This window comes from Rhinolophus sinicus, linkage group LG11 (assembly GCF_036562045.2).
Source record: "Rhinolophus sinicus isolate RSC01 linkage group LG11, ASM3656204v1, whole genome shotgun sequence".
NCBI lineage: Eukaryota > Metazoa > Chordata > Mammalia > Chiroptera > Rhinolophidae > Rhinolophus > Rhinolophus sinicus.
In genome coordinates, this window is record NC_133760.1 from 27,651,691 (window position 1) to 27,674,294 (window position 22,604).

Genomic DNA, 22,604 nt, shown 5'->3' on the forward strand with positions numbered 1-22,604 from the left:
TTCCTGGAGGAAGTGGTTTCTAAGCTGAGGTAAGACCAGATGAATGGGAGGGAGGCAGGTGGAGGTGAAGTGCAGGTACAGGACTATATAGATGGAGCATAGATTACAAGGGTAGGTGTGATAAGAGAAGATCAGGAAAAACTTTGCAAGTTTAGGAATTCAGGCTTATTGTAAGAACAATAGGGGTCCAGGGACATTTAAGCAGAAAAACATGATAAGTTTTGTGTTTTAGAAAATTCACTCAAATGACAGCAGGTAGAGTAGATGCCAGGATGGAGCTCATGAATGAGGGTGGGACAGGACAGAAGTCAGGGAGACCAGTGAAGAGGCTCCTGAGAGACTGTAACAGTGAGAACCTAGGTAGTGGCCCTGAGGCAGGTGAGAAGTGAAAAGATTTGAGACATCTTAAGTTTCTTAATCCCCACTCATGCCCTGCTCCTGGTACAACAGGGCGCGTGTATGTGTTGAGGGAGAAATTGTTATAGGGAAAGAATTTTTAGAAGATGTGAATTGAAAGCTCATAAAGAGCTGTTTGGAAAATTCTTAAGCAATTTGGGAAGTAAAATAGCTGTCTGAAAATATCTCAAGTAAATTCTCACCTTCGAGGCAAGACAGTACAGTGCACTGCACTGGGCGTCAAGATGACCTTGCCTCGTCCTGGATCTGCATTTTCTATTGATTTGACCTTTGTTGTATCATTTAACCTCTTCAGACTTTGTTTATTTGTCCAACTCAAAATGCGGATGAGGATGCCCGCCCAGCCTCTTCTAAGTTGATCTTAAGCTAACAGCGTGTAGTGAGACGTGACCACAGTAGGGAAGCTAGTAGCCTCCTCTCAACCGACATGAATACAGTGAGAGTGCGGAGGGAAATGGTTCAGCCCAACAGTCTCATGTGCATTTTGGACACTGGCCTGTCTGCTCACTCCAGAGCAGAGACAGGGAGCCATCCCTTCATGGGCACTGCGATCGAGGAAGGTGGGGTTTCAGAGTGGTTAGAGGGACACTAGGTCATCGTGAAGCCCCCTCCTCCAACTCTGAGACTCAGCACTCCTCTTTCACAGGCCGTAGTTAGAAGAGATAAGCAAATGGCTCTGAAAGCACTTGGAGAATCAGCATTCTAGGCAAGTGACAGGTATCATTATCGTTCTCGGTAGGCCTTGTAGTGTTAGCTCATAGTTTTTAAATGTTTTAACTCTTGCTTATCCCAGTAAAGCAAAAAATCACTTTCAGTTTCTTGCATGCTGGTATATAACCTGTATTAGTTTCATAAAGAGACCAAAAGCCACGTTCCTTCCCCTAATACCATCTTCTCAGCAGCTGCATTCTGTTTTTCTTATTTTAGCTCATACATTTAACATTGGCTAGAAAATTTGACCTGCCAAGACTTGAACGTGGGCAAATGGGGTTTCACCCACAGTCCATGCTAGCTAGCAACACCAGCAAATAGAACATGGGCTGTACATTCCCTGCTTTCAGGGCAAGGGATATTCTCCACCTCCTGGGAAAAACCTAGGCCCTGACTCACAGGAGTTGAAAGGAAACTGGTCTTAGAGTACTTTTAAGATATTGTGACTTCTTGATCATCAGTGTTGGGGTTTGGTTCTCTTTCTCTTCAAAGAATTCCCTGGGGCTTTAGTGCACAAATGATGACAGTGATTCAGTATGGCTAACATTTATTGCACCTTTCCTCTGCCAGGTGCTATTTTAAACATTTTGCATGTAAGATGCACTATAACCCCGTGGGTACGTATTCATTTTGTAGATTAGGAAGCCAAGGCAGATGTGGTTAGATAACTACCTAAAGTCAGTTAGACCTGGAATATGAACCTGGGCATGTGAATCTAAAGCCGTGTCTGAATCATGCTGTACTTCTCCCTCCTTGCAAGCAGAGACCTGTCAGGACATACAGAGGTCTGCAGGATTTCCTACCCCAGATCCTTAGAGCGGTCCGAGATGTTAAGCAGGAAAAGTGCTTTAGAATTCTGGTCTACTTACTATCAGTGTTCTCCACACCAGACAGGCAGTACCCTAGATACAAACATCGCTCCCATTAAGATAGATAGCTCGATTCTAGGGGGCCCTGTGCCAATCAAAAAACCATTAATCAAGAGATTATGTAGTTTTCGCATATTACATGTCTCATGTTTTCCCTTCCCCTAGGTTAAAGAGATCTAGTGGCATGAGCAGCCTTTTGGGAAAAATTGGAGCCAAGAAGCAGAAGATGAGCACCCTGGAGAAGTCCAAGTTGGACTGGGAGAGCTTCAAGGAGGAAGAGGGCATCGGCGAAGAACTAGCCATCCACAATCGAGGGAAAGAAGGGTAAGGAGGAGATTCTAGTCCTCTGAAAAATCCTAAGAACTGTGAAATAGTTTATTGCAGAAAGGCCACCCAATTTAAATGAAAAAATGTGAGTACTTTGGTCTGTCAGTGAAGCTCTGTTCTAATGTGGGGCAGGTCCTGGCGGTGAGAAAAACACTGGGAGTGACAGGAAGGGAGAGGCATGTGAGCAGCACTTCTCGCAGGGACAGTCACGTCTGCCAAGCTGAATTTGCTAAATTATAGCTTCTGTGAACTGTAAGTCACCTCATTAGTTCACGTGGTCAGATGGCTCACTGTATCAGTCTTGGCCTGACCTGAATTACTTGGCCTTCTGAGAAGCCAGACTAGCTCAAATGCTTCAAAAGCAGAGCCAACAGAGTGCCTAGCCGTTGTCGCATTATCATGGGTTTTCTTTTTTCTGTTGTTGTTTTTTTGTCCGTGTCGTTACAGCCCAGGGTAGAGCTCCCCCCTTGGCTTCAATCTGTGACACACCAGCCCTCAGATAGCATCCAGGCCATCACTTGCACTCCCTTCTTCTTTACTTTGCAATACACAGAGGATGTCCATAAACTAGGTATTTAGGAATATCAAGAAAGAAGCAGTGTTCCGTGAGTGCTTAGGAACCTCAGCAGGAACTAAGGAACAAAGTTTCTGCAGAAGTGGGTCCATGCCTCGGGGTAACAGACCCCGCCCCTAACAGTGAAAGGAAGTGTGGTGTGGCCCCGCCAGGCAGCCCTGGGTGCTCATCGTCCCGCCCCTCACCGTAAGGCCATGCCTGAGGCTCAGCTCCTTCGCCATAAAACTGGATAATGTTACCACCCTCCATGGTTGTGAGGATCTCGTGAGATACTGTATGTAGTATGTCCAGTACGTACTCATCGTATAAGAGATGTACACAAAGCCCTTTGCAGAGCTCCTGTCACATAAAGACGCGCACCAGGTGGTCGGCATTGGGGTTATTTACGAGCTGACCTATAATAAAGTCAGGTGAGGAATTCATTCTGGGGGCCATGTTACTAAAACTAGGCTTCAAGATTATTTGAATGAACTTGGAAGTTGACCAGTATGTTTAAAAGTATTTTTTTTTTAATGACTTCGCGGGCTTGTTTAACTACCGTACTTCTAAGTCAGTGTGTCAAAGATGGAATGCCACAGGACAGAGGCGGAAGTGCCACAGAGCCATCTGGGGGAGACCCAGGAAGAAGGGCAGGCAGGAGTCAGTGTTACCTAGAGAGGGCCTCTGACATCTTCCCCAGACCAACCCACTCCAACTCAGCTCTAGTAACTCACAGCTCCCTCTTCTTCGCCACATTTGTCTAGTGATCTAAGGCAGCGGGGAAGTACCAGAGTGTGCTACGCTCTGTGTTTCTCTGAGTATTGATTATGTGGGTCAGACAGTGTTCATTCTGCTTGCAGGTCTTGTAAAAGTTAGGAGTAGTGCTGTTAAAGATAAGGGAGAGCTAATAAAATGAGACTGGAAGAGAAAACAAGATTACAAAAGACATCTGCTTTGTATGGAGGACTTTTCAGGCAATGGAAAATCCAGTCACTGGGTTAGGGAATAGCTAATAGCGTGTAACTTTTAAGTGCTCTGCTCTTCCCTCCTTCCCTGAGACTTTTTTCCCCTCGCCAGGATTCCACAGATCTGATTGTGTTTTTCCAGTGCCTACCCCACGCCTCCACTCACTTGCCTTCCTCACACCTGCAGGCAGATCAAAGGGCCCAGTAGCTCCTCCAGGGAAGGGACTGTGTCACATGTTGGCTAAGCAAGAGAATCCTCGGGGAGTTTTCCAAAGTGCAGGTGACAAGGTCACCCCTGTGCAGAGCTGCTGAACCCAGAGTCGTCGTTCTCTGTGTCTTCAGATCGCTCCTTAGGCACTTCTGCTGCACAGCCAGGGTTGAGCAGCACTTAGAGATGACAGCACCAGCTATTGGGTGAGCCTTTTCAGCACATAGGTTAACTGTTAGGTCTATGAATGTTAGGGCTCAGAGACCTTGACTTATAGGCAGAGCCATGTCTGCAAGAAAACAACAAAATGTCTGTTGGCCTACACCTGCAGACAGAGCCAAACTTGTGATAACAGAAAATGCCACAAAACAGCTGCTGGCTTGCAGGCATTTTCTGTTCAAACAATGCTACCCTGTCAGCATTGCCCCTATATAACCCTCCTCACTGCAGTCTCCTTTAGACGCGCAGCCCGGGCTATAGCCATCTTTGCTCAGCCCAGTAGACTTCCTCTCACAATAAACTTTCTTAACTCGCCTGACCATGCTCACTCCTTTAGCGGCTCCTTTACCAGTAACTAGAGAGCTGACTTCAAAACGGGATGTCGAGAAGGGCAGGAAGATTTCTATTGAGAAGTGTGCCCAGTGCCACAGATTTGAAGGGAGGGAAGCACAAGGACCAAAACCTGTAAGGTCTGTTTGGGCAGAGGGAGGTCAGACCCCAAATTCTCCTATACAGATGGCAAGAGCAGAGGCAACAGCTGGGGAGAGGACCCTCTGCAGGAATATGTGGAGAATCCCCAGAAGTGTACCCCTGGAACAAAAAGTGATCTTTGCTGAACAAAGAAGGGGGAAAGGTCACATTTGATAATGTCGCAAAAAAATCTACCTATGAGTAATGATTTGGCCTCTGTGATATTTATTATGAGACTGTGACCTTTTTATGAGCACCATATTTAAATTGATCTCATATACAAGAGTTCAGGTCATGACTAGTGATAAAAATATTCCTGTTATGCAGTCGTGATTAAAATAAGGTTGGATTGAGGTTAAAAGATTATTGTGCTTTTTGTGTTTTGATGGTAATTCCATTCAGTAAGTGCTATCACGTCTTTCCCCTTGTAAAGATTTGATAGAATTTGAAGCTAGGTTGGTTATTATTTCCAGTTTTTTAAAGGGCAATTTTGCTATCTGAAAATACTTACATAAGGGAACAAGGCACCTTGAGAAACAGCAGGCACAGAATCAGATCTGCAAAGAATTTAAGCAAGGTAAATATCAAGTACAGATTTTAAACTTAAAAAAGTGGCCTAACAGATTTGAAAAAGACACAGACAATTTCCAAAAATAAAAAATATAGTGACCATAACTAAAAACTAAATGGATAGATTTAATAGTAGGACCAGCTGAAAAGAGAATCCATGAACTGGAAAACAGAAGAAATTATCCAGAACATAGTTCAGCGACAAAAAGACAGTAAATGGGAGGGAAGTTAAGCAGTTTGGAGGACAGAGTGGGAAAAGATGAAAGATATCTGTTTATAGATTTTTTTAAAACCCAAAGCATATCCCAAGATAAATGAAATAGAAATCGACACTTAGACATATCAGAGTGATACTGTAGCAAACCAAAGACACAGAGAAAAATCTTAAGAGCAGCCAGAAAAAAGACTTCTTTGAAAGGAGGAGGGTTATTAGACTGACAGGTGACTTCTCATTGGCAACAGTACAAGCCAAAGACGCTGGACAAGCCAAAGACGCTGGAACGGTCTATTCCTAGTGCAGAAATAAACAATTACCAACCTAGGCTTCTGGGGGTGGGTGGGTGTGTGTGTGTCCTTCAAAAACGAGGGCAAATATGGAAATTTTGAGAATAATAAAAGCTGAGTGTTGCCCCCAGCAGACAAAGAGGCAGATATGAGGTGAATTTAAATCAGCGCTGACTATATAAAACAATATTATTGTCTTGTAAGTTATTAGGTTTTTTCTTAAAGCAAGATAGTATTAAAATACCTGGCAATAAATACCTAAAAGTTGGAAGGGGGCGGGGGTCAATGGAGTTTAATTTTCCCAAGATCTTGTTTTATCCAGGAGGAGGTTAAAGGCGTTAAGTATGCATATTGACATTCCTAGAATAGAAACAAGAGTACAGAATTTCCAAAGTAATAGAGGGAGAAAAATAGAGTGATTTGTGAAGGAAGACCCAAAAGAAGAATTAAAGAAACCAAACAGGCAGGACAAATAATAAGCACAAAATAAGGTGTTAGATTTAAAACTAAATTTATCAGAATTTTCATTAAATGTCAATAAACTAAATGCTCCAGTTAAAAGACAGAGATTGACACATTGACTTAAAAAATAAAAAACAACCATTTGCTGTTTAAAACAGACATATCTAAAACGATGGGATGCAGAAATGTTGACAATAAAAAGATGGGAGAAAAGATAAACCATGCAAACACTAACCAAAAGAAAGCTGATGTAACTATATTAATATTAGATAAAATAGACTTTAAGGCAAAAGCATTACCAGAAATAAAGAGAGTAGTCTCCTCATAATGATAAAAATGTCCAATCTATGTGGGAGATACAATTCAATTCAAATGCACCATTTGGCATTTATCTACTGAAGCTTAGTGTAGTTATTCCCTGTGATTTAACAATTCAACTCCTAGCTATATTCCCAACAGAAATTCAGTTATATGTTCCCCAAAAGACACATATGAGAATTTAAATAACAGTGGTTTTCATAATATCCCAAAACTAGAAACAACTCAGATGTCTGTCAGTAGTGTGACAAAGTGTGATCTGTTCACGGGAATATTCTTCAGCAATGGGAATGAACGTGAAAAAATTTCAATAACATAATAACACAAAGACATTCATGCAGTATGATTCCATTTATATGAGGGTCAAAAACATGCAAAACCAGTGTGTCTATTAGGTCAATCTGTGAAAGAAGCAAGTCACAAAAGAAGACACACAGTGTAAGTATTTATGTTAAGTTCAAAGTGAGGCACAACTGGACTAATGTCAAGGGAACAGGAACGTGAAAGGAGAGCAAGGAAATGTGGGCGAGCTCCCACCTGGCTGGCCAGCACTGGCCAAGAGTTTGCAGGGGCCTCCTGGAGGCAGCCAGCTGCTGCTGTGTTACCTGGTAAAGGCCACATGCGTACTTGCTTGATAGTAATCCTTTTGCCGTTCCCATTTTATACATTGCTGTGTGTGTGTGTGTGTGTGTGTGTGTGTGTGTGTGTGTGTGTTATATTTTATCATAAACTGAATTGAAGCTGAATTCACATCCTCCCTCTACCAACCTGCCATGTGTTCTAGCCCCCGTTTCCTCCTCTGTAAAGCAGAAACTCTTCAGTATCCCTCTCAGGTTTATTACGGGTATCACATTAGTAGGGGAAATGTCTGGCGTGTTTGTAAATAGAACTACCCTCCCTTTTCCCCCAGTCCTCTGCTCACTCCTTTCTCCCAACTGCTTCTACTAATCATACCAAGTGTCGGGCCTTACAGGAAAGTTAAGTGCTTTGTTCCTTTAACCCCCTTCCTGGCATATTCCTGCCAACCCTTTATAGGAATACTTTCCACAGTCATGGCAAATACAGCTTGGGGGCATCTCTTCCCACTATCCCTGGCTGGTCTCTCTTCCTTTTCTGGGCTTTTAAATTTGGGGAGTCCCAGGTTTGAGTTCCTGGCAGCCTTCTCTTCTCACATTCTCTCCCCCAACAAAGCTCGCTAGTTCCATGTCTTAGGTACCATTTTCTGCTGATGATTCCCAAAAAAGTGACCATTCCATTGAGCTCCAGACTCCCGTATCACCTGTTGACATATCCATTTGTATGGCCAAGACACACATCAAAGTTAATACCTAAAACCACATACCTGCTTTCTTTCCATAAACACACTTTCCTCCCTCAGATTTCTCAAAAAATAGCACCATCGCCATCCACCCAGCTGTTAAAAGGAAAACCTAGGAGTCATCCTTGATTTCCTCTCTTTCCACTTATGTCTTGAAAGTCCACTAGATAATTCTGTCGTGAAATATTTCAGTCCAGCCCCACTGCCTCCACTCAGTACAAGCCACAGGAATCTGCTGTGCTCCCTGCCTCCGCATCTTTACCTTTCCTCCATTCTCCGGCACATACTGTGTTTCCCTGAAAAGAAAACCTAGCTGGACCATCAGCTCTAATGCGTCTTTCGGAGCAAAAATTAATATAAGACCTGGTGTTATGTTATGTTATGTTATATTGTTATGTTATGTTGTAAGACCTGGTCTTATAGTAAAATACGACCCAGTCTTATATAATACCTGGTCTTACAGTAATTTTTGCGCCAAAAGATGCATTAGAGCTGATGGTCCAGCTAGGTCTTATTTTCGGGAAACATGGTAGCAGCTAAATGATTGTTTTTCATACAAACCGTTTTCCTCTCTTCCCTGCTGACATCAGTTTTCAGCTCCTTAACCCTGGCATTCCATGCCCTCCCTGAGCTGTCCCCTGCCCACCTGTTATCCTGTCCTCCCCTGCTCATGGCAGTCCCCCCTCAGCCGTGCTCCTCCAGACCCTTCTCCATGATGGGCTGGACTCAGGTGCCAGTCTCTAGCATGGCCCTACCCTAGAACCCACAATCACATCACCGTGTTTTCTCCATCACACTTATTACCAACTGATGCATGTTGTCCTGTTTGGTTTTCTTTGTTCCTATGTAGTAAGCCCCCAAGGTCAGGGTCTGGTTCACCACTCTCACCAGCACCTAGAAAAGCACCGACGCAGAGCACGTGCTGAGCCGCTGCGCTGTCTCGATGCCCATCCCACTGGCTAGCAGACAACCATGGCTTTGATTCGGAGCCTAGTAGGACTAGAATGGACCACCCAGAAAAGAAGGGCAGGATACACCTGAATGATGGCTCCACCCAGGGGTCATTTTCGGTCAGCAAAGTTGGTTCAAATGCTTCTACCAAGGATACTTTTCCTCTGAGCCCAGACTCCCAGCACCTGGTCCAGCATTTCAGGATGGATGTCAGCAGTCTGCACTCCAGGCGTTTGTCATTGCTTCCCTCTCGCCTGTAACCCATCCCACAGGTTCCCCGGCAGTGTTGGCCCTCAGCAGTGGGTCCTCCAGCACTGCCGAGGTGGAGGCCAGCAGGCATAGGGGAAGGGCTCATGCATAGAAAATGAGGAGCAGAGGCGTGGTCCTGCAGCTGCTGACAATCAAATTGAAGGCTATGGAGCTCTTGGAAACCAGGTGTATTTGTGATTTGGTGAGGCATGAAGGAAAGACCAGAGAAAATCATTTTCTTTCTCCAAAGAATGTCTCTCCATTACCCCTAAGAGTCACGCTTTAAGAACCAGCACAACATTGAAATGAAATGGGAGGAAAGCACTGGAGGAGAAACTTAATTAAAATCACCACCCTTTCACTCTGGCACCCAAGGTGTTTGCAAGTCACATCTCTTCTACGGCGCCCCCAACCCCCATGGCTTGTGCAATACTAGACAGATTGCTTCTTTCATTTGCATTTCTCAGGGCAAAATAATGTGTATCTTATTACCTCCATCACAGAGCTTTACTCCAGCCTCTGAGTGCCTCTGTTACCCGTTGCTTTCCAGTTTGGGAATTAAAAGTTTACCCCTTCCCTTCTGGTGTTTGTGCTGCCCTGAGTGCACGCCGCCTCTGCTTGCAGCCGACCTCTAAGGCAGCCCCCAGGCGTCCTCAGCTCTGGACCCGCTTCCGAGTTCCCTGGACCTCCCCGTGCCCTTCCTTTCCTGACCAGTGGGCAAGAGGCCTCTCGTGGGCATGTGATGGAGCATTTGGACGTCAGCACACCCACTGGGCATCCTGCCTACACTGACTTCTTGGCCGGGTAGGTGGCCAACCTCTCGTGCCGTGTGGGTTCCCAGAAATAGGTGCTGACATGTTCCCTGGAAGCATTTTCTACCTTCTCTTCTCCTCTTCCATTTCCCCTTCCCTCCTCATTGGCCTGGTTCTAAAGAAAATTGGTGGCAGAAAAGCAATTTGGGTTGAAAGATCAAAAACATATCACAGTCTATTGTGTCTAACCTGGTTCTGAAAGGAAATGCTAGGAAATCCCTTAGGTTTTGATGCTATTAGCATATTTTATTAATGAAAGTGAAGAGCTGCGGCCTCTAAGATGGGCCACATATGGTAATGGTAGCAGGAAGGGATGACGCCCCCACCCACACCCCAGCTTCCCAGTAGACTGGGCCAAATCAGCCTGGATCCCCAGGAGTGCTGGGCACAGGCCAGAAAAGCACCATTGCACTTGTCAGCTGGTGGTTCTGCTGGGAACCACTGGGGCTGTAACCCGCTTTAAGGTGCCTGGAAACGTCCTGAGGCTCCATTGAAATAGGCCATCCATTCAGGCCACCGTGGAGGAGGGGCCTTCCCCACAAGCCCTTCCTCTTTCTGGAGCATTTGGTCCCTTGGTCCCTGTTCCCGCTGTCCCGGTTCTGAGGCTTTGTAGCAATGCAGTCAAGTCAGAAGTGGGCAGCAGGAACCCACAATGCTCATCGCTATTTGGGGTTTATTGTTTACAGAGTACTTACCACGGTTTCATTGTATTGTCAGAGGGGTACTGTAATTTTTATTCCTGTTTTACAGAGAAGGAAAATATGACACAGAAAATTAAATATCTTGCCCAAAGTCACAAAAATAGTAAACGTCAAAGCTGTCCTCATCCGTGGCGTCTTTTATCTCTCTCGGTGATAGGGGCATCCACGTCCGATAGAAATTTTGTTTCTGGTCAGCTTTGGGCAGCAAACCAAAGCCATCAGAGGGATCCCGTTAGCAGCTGCAGATGGCTGTGAATGGGGGAATGAAATCACCAGACCTGCCTTGATGGCCTTTGAGTAGCCCTTGAGAATGCAGGTGCATTCTGCACATGTGCCCCTCTTTGCTGCCCGAGGCCTGCCCTAAACCTGAACCCTGAACTCTGCCTGCACCTGCCTCTTTAGCACCCATCCTGGCTTCGCTCTTGATAGTCTCAAGGTCAGCTGGACCCAGCACTGTTTCTGGGAACTTGCAAGGCCCTGTCATGCTCAGCAAGCATCCCAATTTAAGTATCACTTCCTCTGCTTTAAAGGAAAGTCAAGAGGAAAGACTACAAATGCTCAAAGCCCCGTACAGTGCTTCCTCTTCCTTCCCCCTCCAGCCCGCTCTCAGTTGGGTAGCACTGGGTAATGGCTCTCTTGAAATGTGCCCTAAATTCACCCTTTTTTTTCTGCTGGAACTTCGAGGGGCATTTAAAGCACATTTAAAACCTGATCCCCATCACGATCTTCACCCAGGGCCAGTGGGCTGGGACGGGGAGGGGTGGTGGTTGTAGTGTGACAAAGCCCTTCAGTCGATTTTGGTTAACAGTCCCCACTGGAGAATCCACATCCCTTGGTGACAGTTGGAAGGGGAATTTATGCTGTTATGGTCTACCTTCCCACCAATCTCCCCTGTTTTCTCTCCATGTCAAAAGTGGGTCCAGTGTCTATAGCTTCCCTGTCCACCGGGAACCTGAAATTTAAATTTAACGGGCATCCTGTATTCCATTTGCTAAGTCTGATAACCTGACCCTGAGGTCTTATGTCAAACCTAGGATCAGGCTCTGCCTTGTGTTTCTGCCATTCTGGCCTCTAGTTGGCAGTTGTGACACAGCCTCTTAGTTCCCAACCCCGGGCCAGGTGGTGGCCACTACCGTGTTTCCCCAAAAATAAGACCTAGCTGGACAATCAACTCTAATGCGTCTTTTGGAGCAAAAATTAATATCAGACCTGGTATTATATTATATTTTGTTATACTATATTATATAAGACCCGGTCTTATAGTAAAATAAGACCAAGTCTTATGTTAATTTTTGCTCCAAAAGATGCATTAGAGCTGATTGTCCGGCTAGGTCTTATTTTCAGGGAAACACAGTAGTTGCTGATAACACTATAGAGAGAGCCGACACCACCTCTTGAATCCATTGACCTCGAGACCCTGAGGGAAGCTGGCTTCTCAAAATGATGGTGACAGCACTCACTGCCATTTTATTGAGCACCTACTCTGTGCTAAGTAAATGGGCAAGATGATGTGGCTTACCAGAGTCACACAGCCAACAAGTGGCAGAGTCTTGAATTCAGGTGCAGAGCCATCACCCCCTCTGCAGTTAGGTATAGGGTTAGTGGCTGCAGGCTTGGCTGGAAACAGGGTGCTGTGACAGGGAAAGCCAGGCCCTGAATTCGGCAAAGAAACACAGGTTCCTAAACCCGGTGAGGTTCTCACCATAAATGTGTAATGGCCTTGAAATGACAGACAGGTGTACCTTTTCCACAGTGCAACAAAAGAAAAATGAGTGCAGAGATTTAATTATCTCTTCCATTTTCAATGGCAGTTTTGCTCTCTCAGTAGATTAATTAGCAGAGATGCCCCCCCCAGGCATATCGAGGGACACTTTATGACAAGAAGGAGCATTAAAATGCAGCAGTGTCTCTACTTAAGTAACCAGCCTCCCCTCCGCTGCAGCCCTGTGCTTCCTTCCCGCCCTACATGGGAAGAGAGGGAAGCTGTCTGCTGACGCTCAGAGCACTGACCTGTGTGGACTCTGAGCAGCAGAGGCACTGATCTCATTCCCTCAGAGGAGTTTAGGGAATGGCCTTTTCTGTCAACTGCACAGAAGCAGCCTGCACCCAATTGGGTGGAGGGTACACCGAGAGGAGAGAGGGTGAGTGGAAGGAAAGAGCGGGAGGCAGTTAAATACCTTCTAAAGTGAGCACTTTATGTACCTCAGCTCACGTTCACCTTCACTGCAGCCCTATGAGGTAGTTTTTATTACCCTGTTTCTTCCACGTTCAGATGCACCTTTTCTTATATTTTGATGTATACATGCAGGATGCAAAGCTTTCTCTCCCCACCAACTCAGCACACCACTTAAGCCATGAAATACGACATCACTGTGTTGCAGTTGGGAAAAATGAGGCTCAGATGGTCAGTCCTTGACCAGTGTGGCCCAGCTCATGTAAGCAAGCTGAGCTCTGAACCTGTGTTTGACTCAGCCGGTTTTCTTCTTTCCTTAAAGCCTTGTTTCATAGTTGCAACATTTTCCTGCCACCAAGCCTCCAATGTGCTTTCCCTTTGATAAGTTGTTGCTGTCTCCTTTTCATTTTATTTTCATTCACATCTGAACCAGAAACATCCTCGTTTAGACCAACTGTGAGTTGTTTGGATGTTACTGAGTCGTGGGTGGTCATTCTGGGTACCGACTGTGGTCGGCTGTTTGCATTTCTCTGACCCAGGGAGCCCGCTGGCTGCTGAGGTGGACCTGTTCACACCCTGGAGGATGGGACAGTGCAGGGGGGCCCTTTCTCTTACTGAATTCTGCTGACAAACATCTCTTTCATTTTCTTCTAGGTACATTGAACGGAAAGCTTTTCTAGACCGAGTGGATCACAGGCAGTTTGAAATTGAGCGAGATCTCAGGCTGAGCAAAATGAAACCCTGATGTGATGGGGGGAGATCAATAGCAGCTTAATCCTGTTTACAATGTGAGCTTCTTGTGTGGCTGTGAAATGTCTCCAGTGTTTCTCCTCAACTGTTTCCCAGCAAAGTCTTTTTTTCTACATTGAATTTCTGTCTTTGTATCTTGATCTCACGTGGTTTCATTCATTTTACTTTTAAAAGTTTGTCCTGAAAAGAATAAAAGTTGGTCCTGTGAGAGACTGGTGATGATGATGACACCACTCACCTTCCCTTAATTCTGCTGCGAAGTCCACCAGGCCGTGTCAGTCCATTCCAGGGGTCTGGCCTGGCCCTGGGGAGGGTGTGAATTGCTGGGGCGGTGGGGCTCTTTCTGAAGTCAGCTTCGCAGCAGAGAGTGTGGCTGGGGCTCCAAGCCCGTGGGCAGGCAGCTCTGTTCTCAGTTCCCCTCGTGCTTCTCTGCTGATCTCCTCCTCTCCTGAATGGGATTCCTATTACTGGTACAACGTAAGGCTGAAAATACCCATATGTTATTGCAGAATAGGAATTTTTTACCTTCAGCCTTTTTCCTCTTCCCAGAGTTAAACTTGACTATAGATGTGCTCCCGACTCAATAATTCTTTAATTTTTGGTTTGTCAAAGATGACAGAGGGAGTTTCTTTTTTGTACTCCTTAGGCAATTTTAAATCCCATACTTTGTATTAATAAAGCAGTAAACCCCACAGCCTGGTCCTGGGAGGGGGGCTATTCTGGGGGAAGGTTGGGTTCCAAAGAGTAGGATCCAGTTCCTGCCGGGACATCTTCCAGCTTGTGACCTTGACCACAGCTCAGCTTTCTGAGCCTCCATTGTCTGGTCTGTCAGTGGCTTGAGTAACAGCAGTACCTCACAGGGCTGAGCTGAGCTCCTGACACATCTGAGGGGTATGAGCAGCTGTCTTTCCCCACCCAGTCCCCTACTGTGTGGTCAGAAGCCCTGATTGTCAGCTCTGCGTGGTCATGGACCTGACCACTCAGAAAGGTAGTTCACAGGCTACATGTGAGCACATTTCTGTTCACATCCACTCCCATGAAGGACTCTGGACGTGGTCATAGAGTGTTTTCAGGCTGGTGTCAGAGCAGGTGGCCAGCAAGGCCTCAGTTACGGTCCCGCACAGGGACACAGCAGTAACAAAAAAGCCCCTTAACCTAAGACCAGCCAGCGTTTGATGAGGGCAGGACGTCCAGACCCACACGTGCCACCAGCTGAGACAGATGTCAGTGTGGTGTCCTCCGTGCAGCGTCCACTGCTCCCCGCTCTATGGAGGTCTGTGGCCCTAACTTCCGGAGTTCTCAGGGCCTCCTGCATTCTTTCCCGTTCACACAGTGCTTCATCTCAGCTGCCATTGTCCAACAGCTCGGGGCTCCTCTCCCAGTCTGAAGGTCAGTTTATAATCCTATAGAATAAATGATGCTGAGCTCATTGTAAATTAGGGTTTTTCTTTTTAGCAAGTCTTCACACTTTGGAAGCCTACGAGATTCAGACAGACGCAGCAAGGGCATGGTGGGTTCTCTGCACGGGTGGGTGTGCTAGTCCTGCTTCGCTCCCAGGCATGGAGAGAGAAGTCAGGTACATCTCGTCATGGAGAGAGAAGTCAGGCGAGAGCCCCAGCTGGTTCTTGGTCCTCCCGTCTTATCATGACCCGGCCCTCGCACGGGCTTCTCCTCTGTCCTCTGCATCAGATGCATGTTACAGCTCTGCAGAAAGGTCACTTCCCTTCTGCTGTCTCTTGATTTCCTGTGTCTTTTCCCAGCAGGTTTGTAGCACACATCTGATCTCCACTCGATGACTTTACACATCCAGGAGTCTTTTGAAAAGCCCCTCTAGCCTAGCCCCCTCTTCTGACAGACTGGCGCTTGTGGGGAACGCGAGAGTGTCACTATTGGCATCATGCTTGTTACAGATGTCCTCCCTCCTCCCTGCTATGGAGATCCTTACTTTGGTGTTCCCAGACTCACACATTTAAAACTCATGTGCCTTGACTTCAGCTGCCTCCCTCCTCATCTACACGTAACCACTTTAAAAGCCACCTGTATTAAGCTCAGTTCATCTTAATGATGAAGCAGCTTTTTCTGGCTAATACATGTGCCTGTGTGTATATATGCATGCACATATATCACCTTATAGTGAGGCTTAAAAGCAGCTTCAGAGCAGGCTTTTGTCTATGTCTCATTGGCCATAGGTGGGTCATCCAGCCACCCCTGGCTGGAGGCGGGCGGAGTGGGCAGGGAGTTAGGAACAGGTGATTATATAGACTTAAATGTTTCATAATAAATCATTTTTTTAAATTGTCCCAGAGAGGCAGAAATGAGCTGTGTACAAGGAGAGGTCGGAAGTGCTCTGGCTCTTCCAGGACAGAATGGGCGGCTTCTCAGAGGCTTGCTCCCCCCCCACCTCCTAAGATCCTGTGCTTGTTTCTATGTCATTTCATCTCCCAGACTTTGAAGTACCTTCTCACTCCTTTCTGTTGTGGATCAGTTCCAGGGGACAGTGGGATTGGCCAGCACAACGGGCCCTTGAGCATGGGCAGCTAGCTGGTCTCTCCAAACAAGTGGCCGTTTCTCATAGCTCTGAACCAGGCCTGAGACATGTGAGTCTCCTCAGCCCTGCTTGACCACCCACAGTCGGCTGAGTGCTGTGGCTGCAGAAGGGAGTGTTTCTGCCGCCAGCCAGGGACCCAGGCAGAGGACTGAGGTGTAGGAGAGAGTAGGAAGGAAATGGCGCGACTACTGAGGGACAGGCCTGCATGATTCAGTGAGTGGCGAAATTTGGAGAGGGTGAAGTGGGCATCCTTGTGGGTGCTACAGGCAGGTGTGGACCAACTTTGGTCATTTCTGCTCCTGCCTGAGCCCCATCTGGGCCCTTGGCGGGACCTACCCTCTCAGCATCGCCACTTGTCCTGACCTTGTCCTGCCTCTTTCTTGAAGGACCGAGAGCTGCCTCAGCAAAGGCTTGGCCTCTCTCAGTGGGCACACTGAGGCCAGGCTGCACGGTGGGGCCGATTGAAGTCTGTTCATCTTCAATCAGGAATCACCGTTTTCATCAGTCTTATATGAACCATGGCAGACACTGTCTAGGCCACAGTTTTTAAGAACAAATGGATAATTGTTTTTTTCAAATGGATAATATTTTATCTAGCTCGTCACATCCACATTCAGTGAAAACTAATCTTCCTAACTCCCACAGGAAATGCTGCCCCTTTATCCCAGAGTCGCGAATTCTCAAGGAAAATGTTTTCGGGAAGTGGGAAGTGGAAAGACTGAGTCAGTGCTAGAGGTGATTGGCAGCCCTGTGCCGGGCACCATGTGCCTTGCTTGCTGTGATATGAGTGACGGAAGGGGACGGACGGCGCAAGGACACCTCTTGGCTGGTCTGCCGCATCCAGAGAATCCCTGAGAGATGGTTTCCTGGCCTTGCTCTTGCCATCAGTTTTGTCTTCTGCTTGTCCCAGTGGGTGTGTTGTATTTCCAGGGCATCTGGTACATTCCCATTACCAAAAAAACTGCCCTACAACAGTGTAAGGTCAAAGAATAACACAAGCTTCTCTTTGTGTTCTGCTCACCTACTTCCTGAGGAACGTGGTGCTCTAATTAGGAACTCTGCATGAGGTCTCTCGGGGAGAAGGGGCTGCACTAAGAGCTGAATCTTGAGGGAACTGATGAGAAACTGGACTAAGGCTGGCAGACAGCCCAGTGCCCGAGTTCACGAGAACTGTCCGGAACAGCAGGCGGGCTGATGGCTGACACCACAAAAGGACGGGGAGAACCGCCCTAGAAAGGACAGGGTGATGGTGCTTCCGCTGCCCAGGCAGGGACAAGGAAGGCCAGGTGACAGGGCGTCAGTGGAACAGAGGAGTCGTGGTGTGCGATGTGTCGTTAGGGTGGCATGGTGTGGTTGGCATAGCGTGGCCCCTGGAAAGGACCTAGAACAGGCTCTCGAGAGTGCAGTCTTCTGGCATTTGGCCTCAGTCTTTATCCAGAGCTCGGGCGTGTAGGGTGAGAAAGAGTCCATGACTTTTATTTACCAAAAACAGAAGTGAACAAATAGGAATTGGTATGAGATGGTGGACTCCTGGTGAAGAATCAGAGGCTCTTAGCTTCACCAGCAAAGGATGGAGTGGTCCCAAGTGCCAGGTGCTTCCTCACGTGTTATCTAATCAGATCCTCTCATTTTTGAGAAGAGGAAAATTGCCTGAGGTCAAACTGCAAAACAGCCAGTGATCACACCTACATCTTATGACTAGAGGGGGTGGATAAGATTAGACACCCATCACCTTCTGGTTCCCAACTCGTGATGGGCGATTCTTGTTGGAAAGGAAAGACCTGAGTGCAAGGGGACAAAAGAAAAGATAAGGCGCTGCTTGCAGTTGAAAAGAATGGCAGCCATACCCCACTGGCAAAAGTTTGTGTCAGAAGCACAGCAAAGGTGTGGGCGCACCGGCTTCAGTTTCTAATCCTGCCTATACCCTGGGGCACTCCCTGCAGGGGGGAGACTGTGGCCTCACCTAGACCCTGCAGGCCTTGTTCAGACAAGCCTCAAGCCTCGTGGTGAGGTGTCACTCATGCATAAGCCCGCTCCTGAGCCAGGTTTCTGTCCTCAGGATAGGCTGTGCTGCCCTCCCTTTGGGATGCTGCCTGGTTTCAGGGAGTGAGGGAAGGAGGGGTGGGTGCCCAGATGAGTGCGCTTGGAGCATCACGTTATCTTTAATGCCACTCCCCCTGCACCTCCTTTCTGGGGCTGACAGGTGTGCCCAGGGCTCCTGCTTGGGACTTCTGCAGTTTTGTGTTCTCTGCAGCTTGTGTGTGTGTGTGTGCCCTCCTGGGGCAATTAGATTCAAAAATACTATCAGATGCAATCTTTGCAACAGGCAAGTTGAGCACAAGGGAAATTGGATATGGAAGTCCAGAAGATTCTGCCCTGGTTCCCTGCAGACTGGACTAGCCCACACCACAGGACCCTCCTTCAGGGTCTCCTCTTCTCCATGGTCGGCCAGCGAGCTCTCATTGCTGTGTGATCTCAGAAAGCTGATGGGGTAGACCGCCTGGTCTGTGCTCAAGTAGGGTACGGGTGTTGATGCTGGCAGGGGCAGGGGGGAATCAGAACATGAGGAGAGCGTTACCTGGGGTCAGACACTCTGGGACTGGCCTGCCTCTACCCTTAAATCCTAGCGCTGGGATCTAGGCTGGGATCCTCCTGAGTCTCACAGCCCTTGTCTTCAGACGGTAGCTGAGAATAGTTAATAATCCTGCACTGCCCACCTCACGGCGTCTTTGCATGAAATACAGTATCCAAGTGTTAGGTTTCTATAATTAATTTGTGCACCTGGCTCCCAGCTCCCTAAAACAGCCAAGTTTATGTGAATATAAATTAGCACCACTTTGAAGAACACTTTGGCCGTGTCTAATAAATCTAGAACTGCACTTGGTCATGACACAGCAACTCTACTGGGTTGACGTCCCAGAGAAGCGTCAGCACGTGCGCAAAGAGGCAGGCTTGTTGGTGATCAGAACAACCTGGAAATCACCCAGTGCCCATCAGGAGAGGCCCGATGGTGAAATGGTCACACGCTGGAATATGATGGAGGTGAATCGAGTGAGCCAAGGCTACCTGCATCAACACGGATGAGCCCTGTAAGTGGCGTTGATGCAAAAAGCAAGTTGCAGAAGACCTAACACATGATTCCAGTTATACAGGTTCGAAAACGTGCAAACAGGTGATGATTGCCCAACATTGTGAATGCAGTAAATACCACTGAATTGTACATTTTAAAATGGTTAATTTTATGGATGTGAATCTCACTTCAATAAAAAAATTTTTACCTTGTATCACCTCTGTCAGTCTCCTTACAAGTGAGATGTCTAAGGGATGGAGAGTTCATGGATCGAGGGGTTACCATGGTGATGACCTTGCTCAGTGTCAAGGAGCTTTCTCTGCCTCCCATTCTGGGCTAACAGGCATTCCAGAATGATCCCCCCAAGCAGCTCCTGGTACGTTCCCCAGGAGCTGACTCACAGAGGTTAACTACTAGGTGTGCCCCAACTCCCCTTTCTCTGAAAAGTTGGCTGGGGGTCCTGAGGGGTCTGTGCCAGACCATTTGTCCCCTCCCAACATAGCTGATGGTGCAAGGCCTGCCGAGTCAGCCTTCCTCTCACCCACAGTCTTGACAGAGGCTCAGAGACAGGACACGAACAGACCATATGTTAGAGAGATGCTGCAGAAGGCCTCGACTTGTTAGATGCAAATAAATGGTTCTTGACCTGGATAAATGAGCTTGCAATTTGAAGACAGCAAAGTGAATTATAGTCAATGTCTGATTTCTAGAGGAAGTAAAGGAACTGCCCGTCTTCAAACTCTGCCCAGCATCCTGAGCTGTCCCCAGGGTCCTTGGGCCACAGCTGTGACATGAGGGTGCTGTGTGTGCCCTCTCTCCGTGGGAAGTGCGACCAAACTCCTCAGCGTGTGGAGGAGGGGTGCTGGGCCCAGCTGCTCTGCTCTCTGCACAGAGGGTAGGAAGCTAACCTCTGAGTAGCCCCACTAATCTCAGTTCATGATTTAATGTCTTCTTCCGCTTAACACTTTAGCCTTATCACCTAGGCTTGCCCAAGTTTGAGGCACCCTGACTGACAAATGGAAGACATTTTCTAAGTCTGGAAGCTCTGGAGGCTTGAGGGTTCCAGGTGGGCCCTCTGTCCCTGACACCCCATCACATTGCTTCATCTTTAACTGTCATCTCTAGTTGGGCCTTGCAGTTCTCTTACAGCTCTGCCACTGAGCTCCATCATGGGACCTTTGAATTTGAGGCAGGTATCCTGAGAACAGGGAAGGGAACCTGCCCATTCCCCAATCACACACCCCCACCCTCCTGCACCAACAGTGTCTGGTGTGACCTGTGTGTGCCCTTGAGACTGCTGTAGACAACTGGAGCTAGAAATGATGAGAATAAGCATCATTGTAGAGGCCCATTTTGTCTTTGCAATGCAAGTGGTGTTTTCCAGAAGATTGCAAATACCCCATGTGGTCTAATAAAACGAGTTTGGGTTCTGTACGGTTCCTGGCACGGAGCCCCTAAAACCCTTGGAATTTACTCTTTGTACTCTGATGAGAAGATTCCCCGGGGAGCCCTAGCTAGCCTCAGGATGGGGGCGAGGCATCAGGAAAACCATGCTTGTGACTACAGGGTTAGAACTTTCAACCCCACCCCCGACCTCTGGGGAGGGTGGGGGGCTGGAGATGGAGTTCATTTGGCAATGGCCAACGATTTAATCAATCATGCCTATGAAATGAAACCTCTATAAAACCCCTAAACTAAATTTGGGGAGCTTCCAAGTTGGTAAACATATCTGTGTGCCAGGAGTGTGTGCACCCCAACTCCAAGGCACGTGCACAGGTCCCTCTGGACCATCTCCATCTGGCTGTTCATTTGTAGCCTGTATAGCAAACTATCATAGTAAGTAAAGCACTTTCCTGAGTCTGTAAGTTGTCCTAGCAAATACCAAACCTGATGCAGATGGTTGTGGGCTGGGCAGAAGTGTGGGTAGCCTGGGCACCCCATTTGCAGCTGCATCTGAAGTGGAGGTAGTCTTGTCTAACTGGGTCCTTAATCTGTGGGGTCTGCACAAATTCTGGGTAGTGACAAACTGGATTGAATTGTTGGACCTCCAGTTGTTACTAGAGAAGACTTGGTCGGATCCTGTTTTGTCTGGCTCTTCCCTTAACGCCAAATATGTGCCACAGGAGACAGCGGCAGCGTGATAAAGACGCACATGTCGCAGAAAAAGGATACCTGGATTCTAATCCCAGCTCTTGACCAGCTGCTGCCTGCTTGGCCCTCTACCTTCCCTGCCCCCAGTTCTGCATCTGTAAAATGAGGGAGGAATTACATAATCCTGGGGTTCACACTAGGACTTTGCATTCCTAACAAGCAGCCAGGTAGGTGATCCTTAGGCACTCTGAAGTTGGAGAACCTCCGTGTATGGCCTCCCTACTTAGAAAAAAGTTAAAAGCCTCCAGCTATGTATTTAGGAAAATTCCATCTTCCTTTATTCTTGCCACTTCACATAATTCAAACTCTTAAATTCCTGACGCACCAGTGAACTATCATGAGTAAGCCCAGGTTTTGTCCCTGCCATCCACTGAGACCCACCTGCAGGAACTTTCTCCTCCTTTCAAGTCTATGGAGGCCTAGCAAAGAGTTGAGCTGGAAGCTTCTTTTTATTTTTTATTTTCATTTTTTTATTGAACAAATAATTTTATTCTTTTTTTTTTTTTTGGAAGCTGGAAATTTTTAATAACAGAACAGATTTTTCATCAACATTAACATCCATTTACATAATTAAGTTGTGATCCATCCTAAATATACATGTATTTTTTATTAATTTCAGGTGCATAAAACAATGTAATAGGTAGACATTTATCATTTATATCCCTCACACTGTGTGGAAGCTTCTTAAAGGTACCGGTAACTTGGGAAATCAGGCCTGGGAAGCAAGCGAGAAATTCAAACTGCAAAATCCCCCCAAGACCCAACAAACACAGATGAAGAGGCAACACTTAGCTGCCAGGTTGGCAACAGATGGCAAGACCCACGTGCATGCACACACACTGCTCACACCAGCTCAACTGAGTTTGTAGTGAGTGTGTCAGCGAGGTGGCCCCACAGCTTGGCGACAACCCAAGCCACCAGAGGCACAATGGTCCTGTCAAAACAAGCCCTGCGCCAGGCAGATTACCCCAGTTCCCAGGCCAGCGCCCGGCCTTCCTGCCAACACAAGCTCTGCCTGCACGAGGCTTTTCCTCTCTCTTCTCATATGTCTCTGTGACTGTTCTCATTAGAAAAGGAAACTGTTCAGTGTTGGGAAAGTGGAAAACAGAAACATTACACAAAATTGAAATCTCCCGTAGTCTGATAGAGAAAAGGGCTCTATATTAATACATTTCGGGATACTCTCTTTCAGTCTTTTTTCATGTTTTTACACACCTTTACTTAACACAGTTGGAATTACACTGTACCTGTGCTGCTCAATACAGAAGCTACTTACATTTACACGTG

General features: G+C 47.1%; 1 protein-coding gene across 1 annotated transcript in view; it reads left to right on the forward strand.

The window, feature by feature from the left end:
* Positions 1 to 13,758, forward strand: part of CFDP1 (craniofacial development protein 1) — a 102,151-nt gene extending 88,393 nt beyond the window's left edge. The window contains exons 6-7 of the mRNA XM_019710688.2: positions 2,163 to 2,321; positions 13,453 to 13,758. Of these exons, the coding sequence (XP_019566247.2) occupies positions 2,163 to 2,321; positions 13,453 to 13,543 (250 nt within the window). The 3' untranslated portion in view covers positions 13,544 to 13,758. The remainder of the gene's footprint in view (positions 1 to 2,162; positions 2,322 to 13,452) is intronic.
* Positions 13,759 to 22,604: the final 8,846 nt, after the last annotated feature.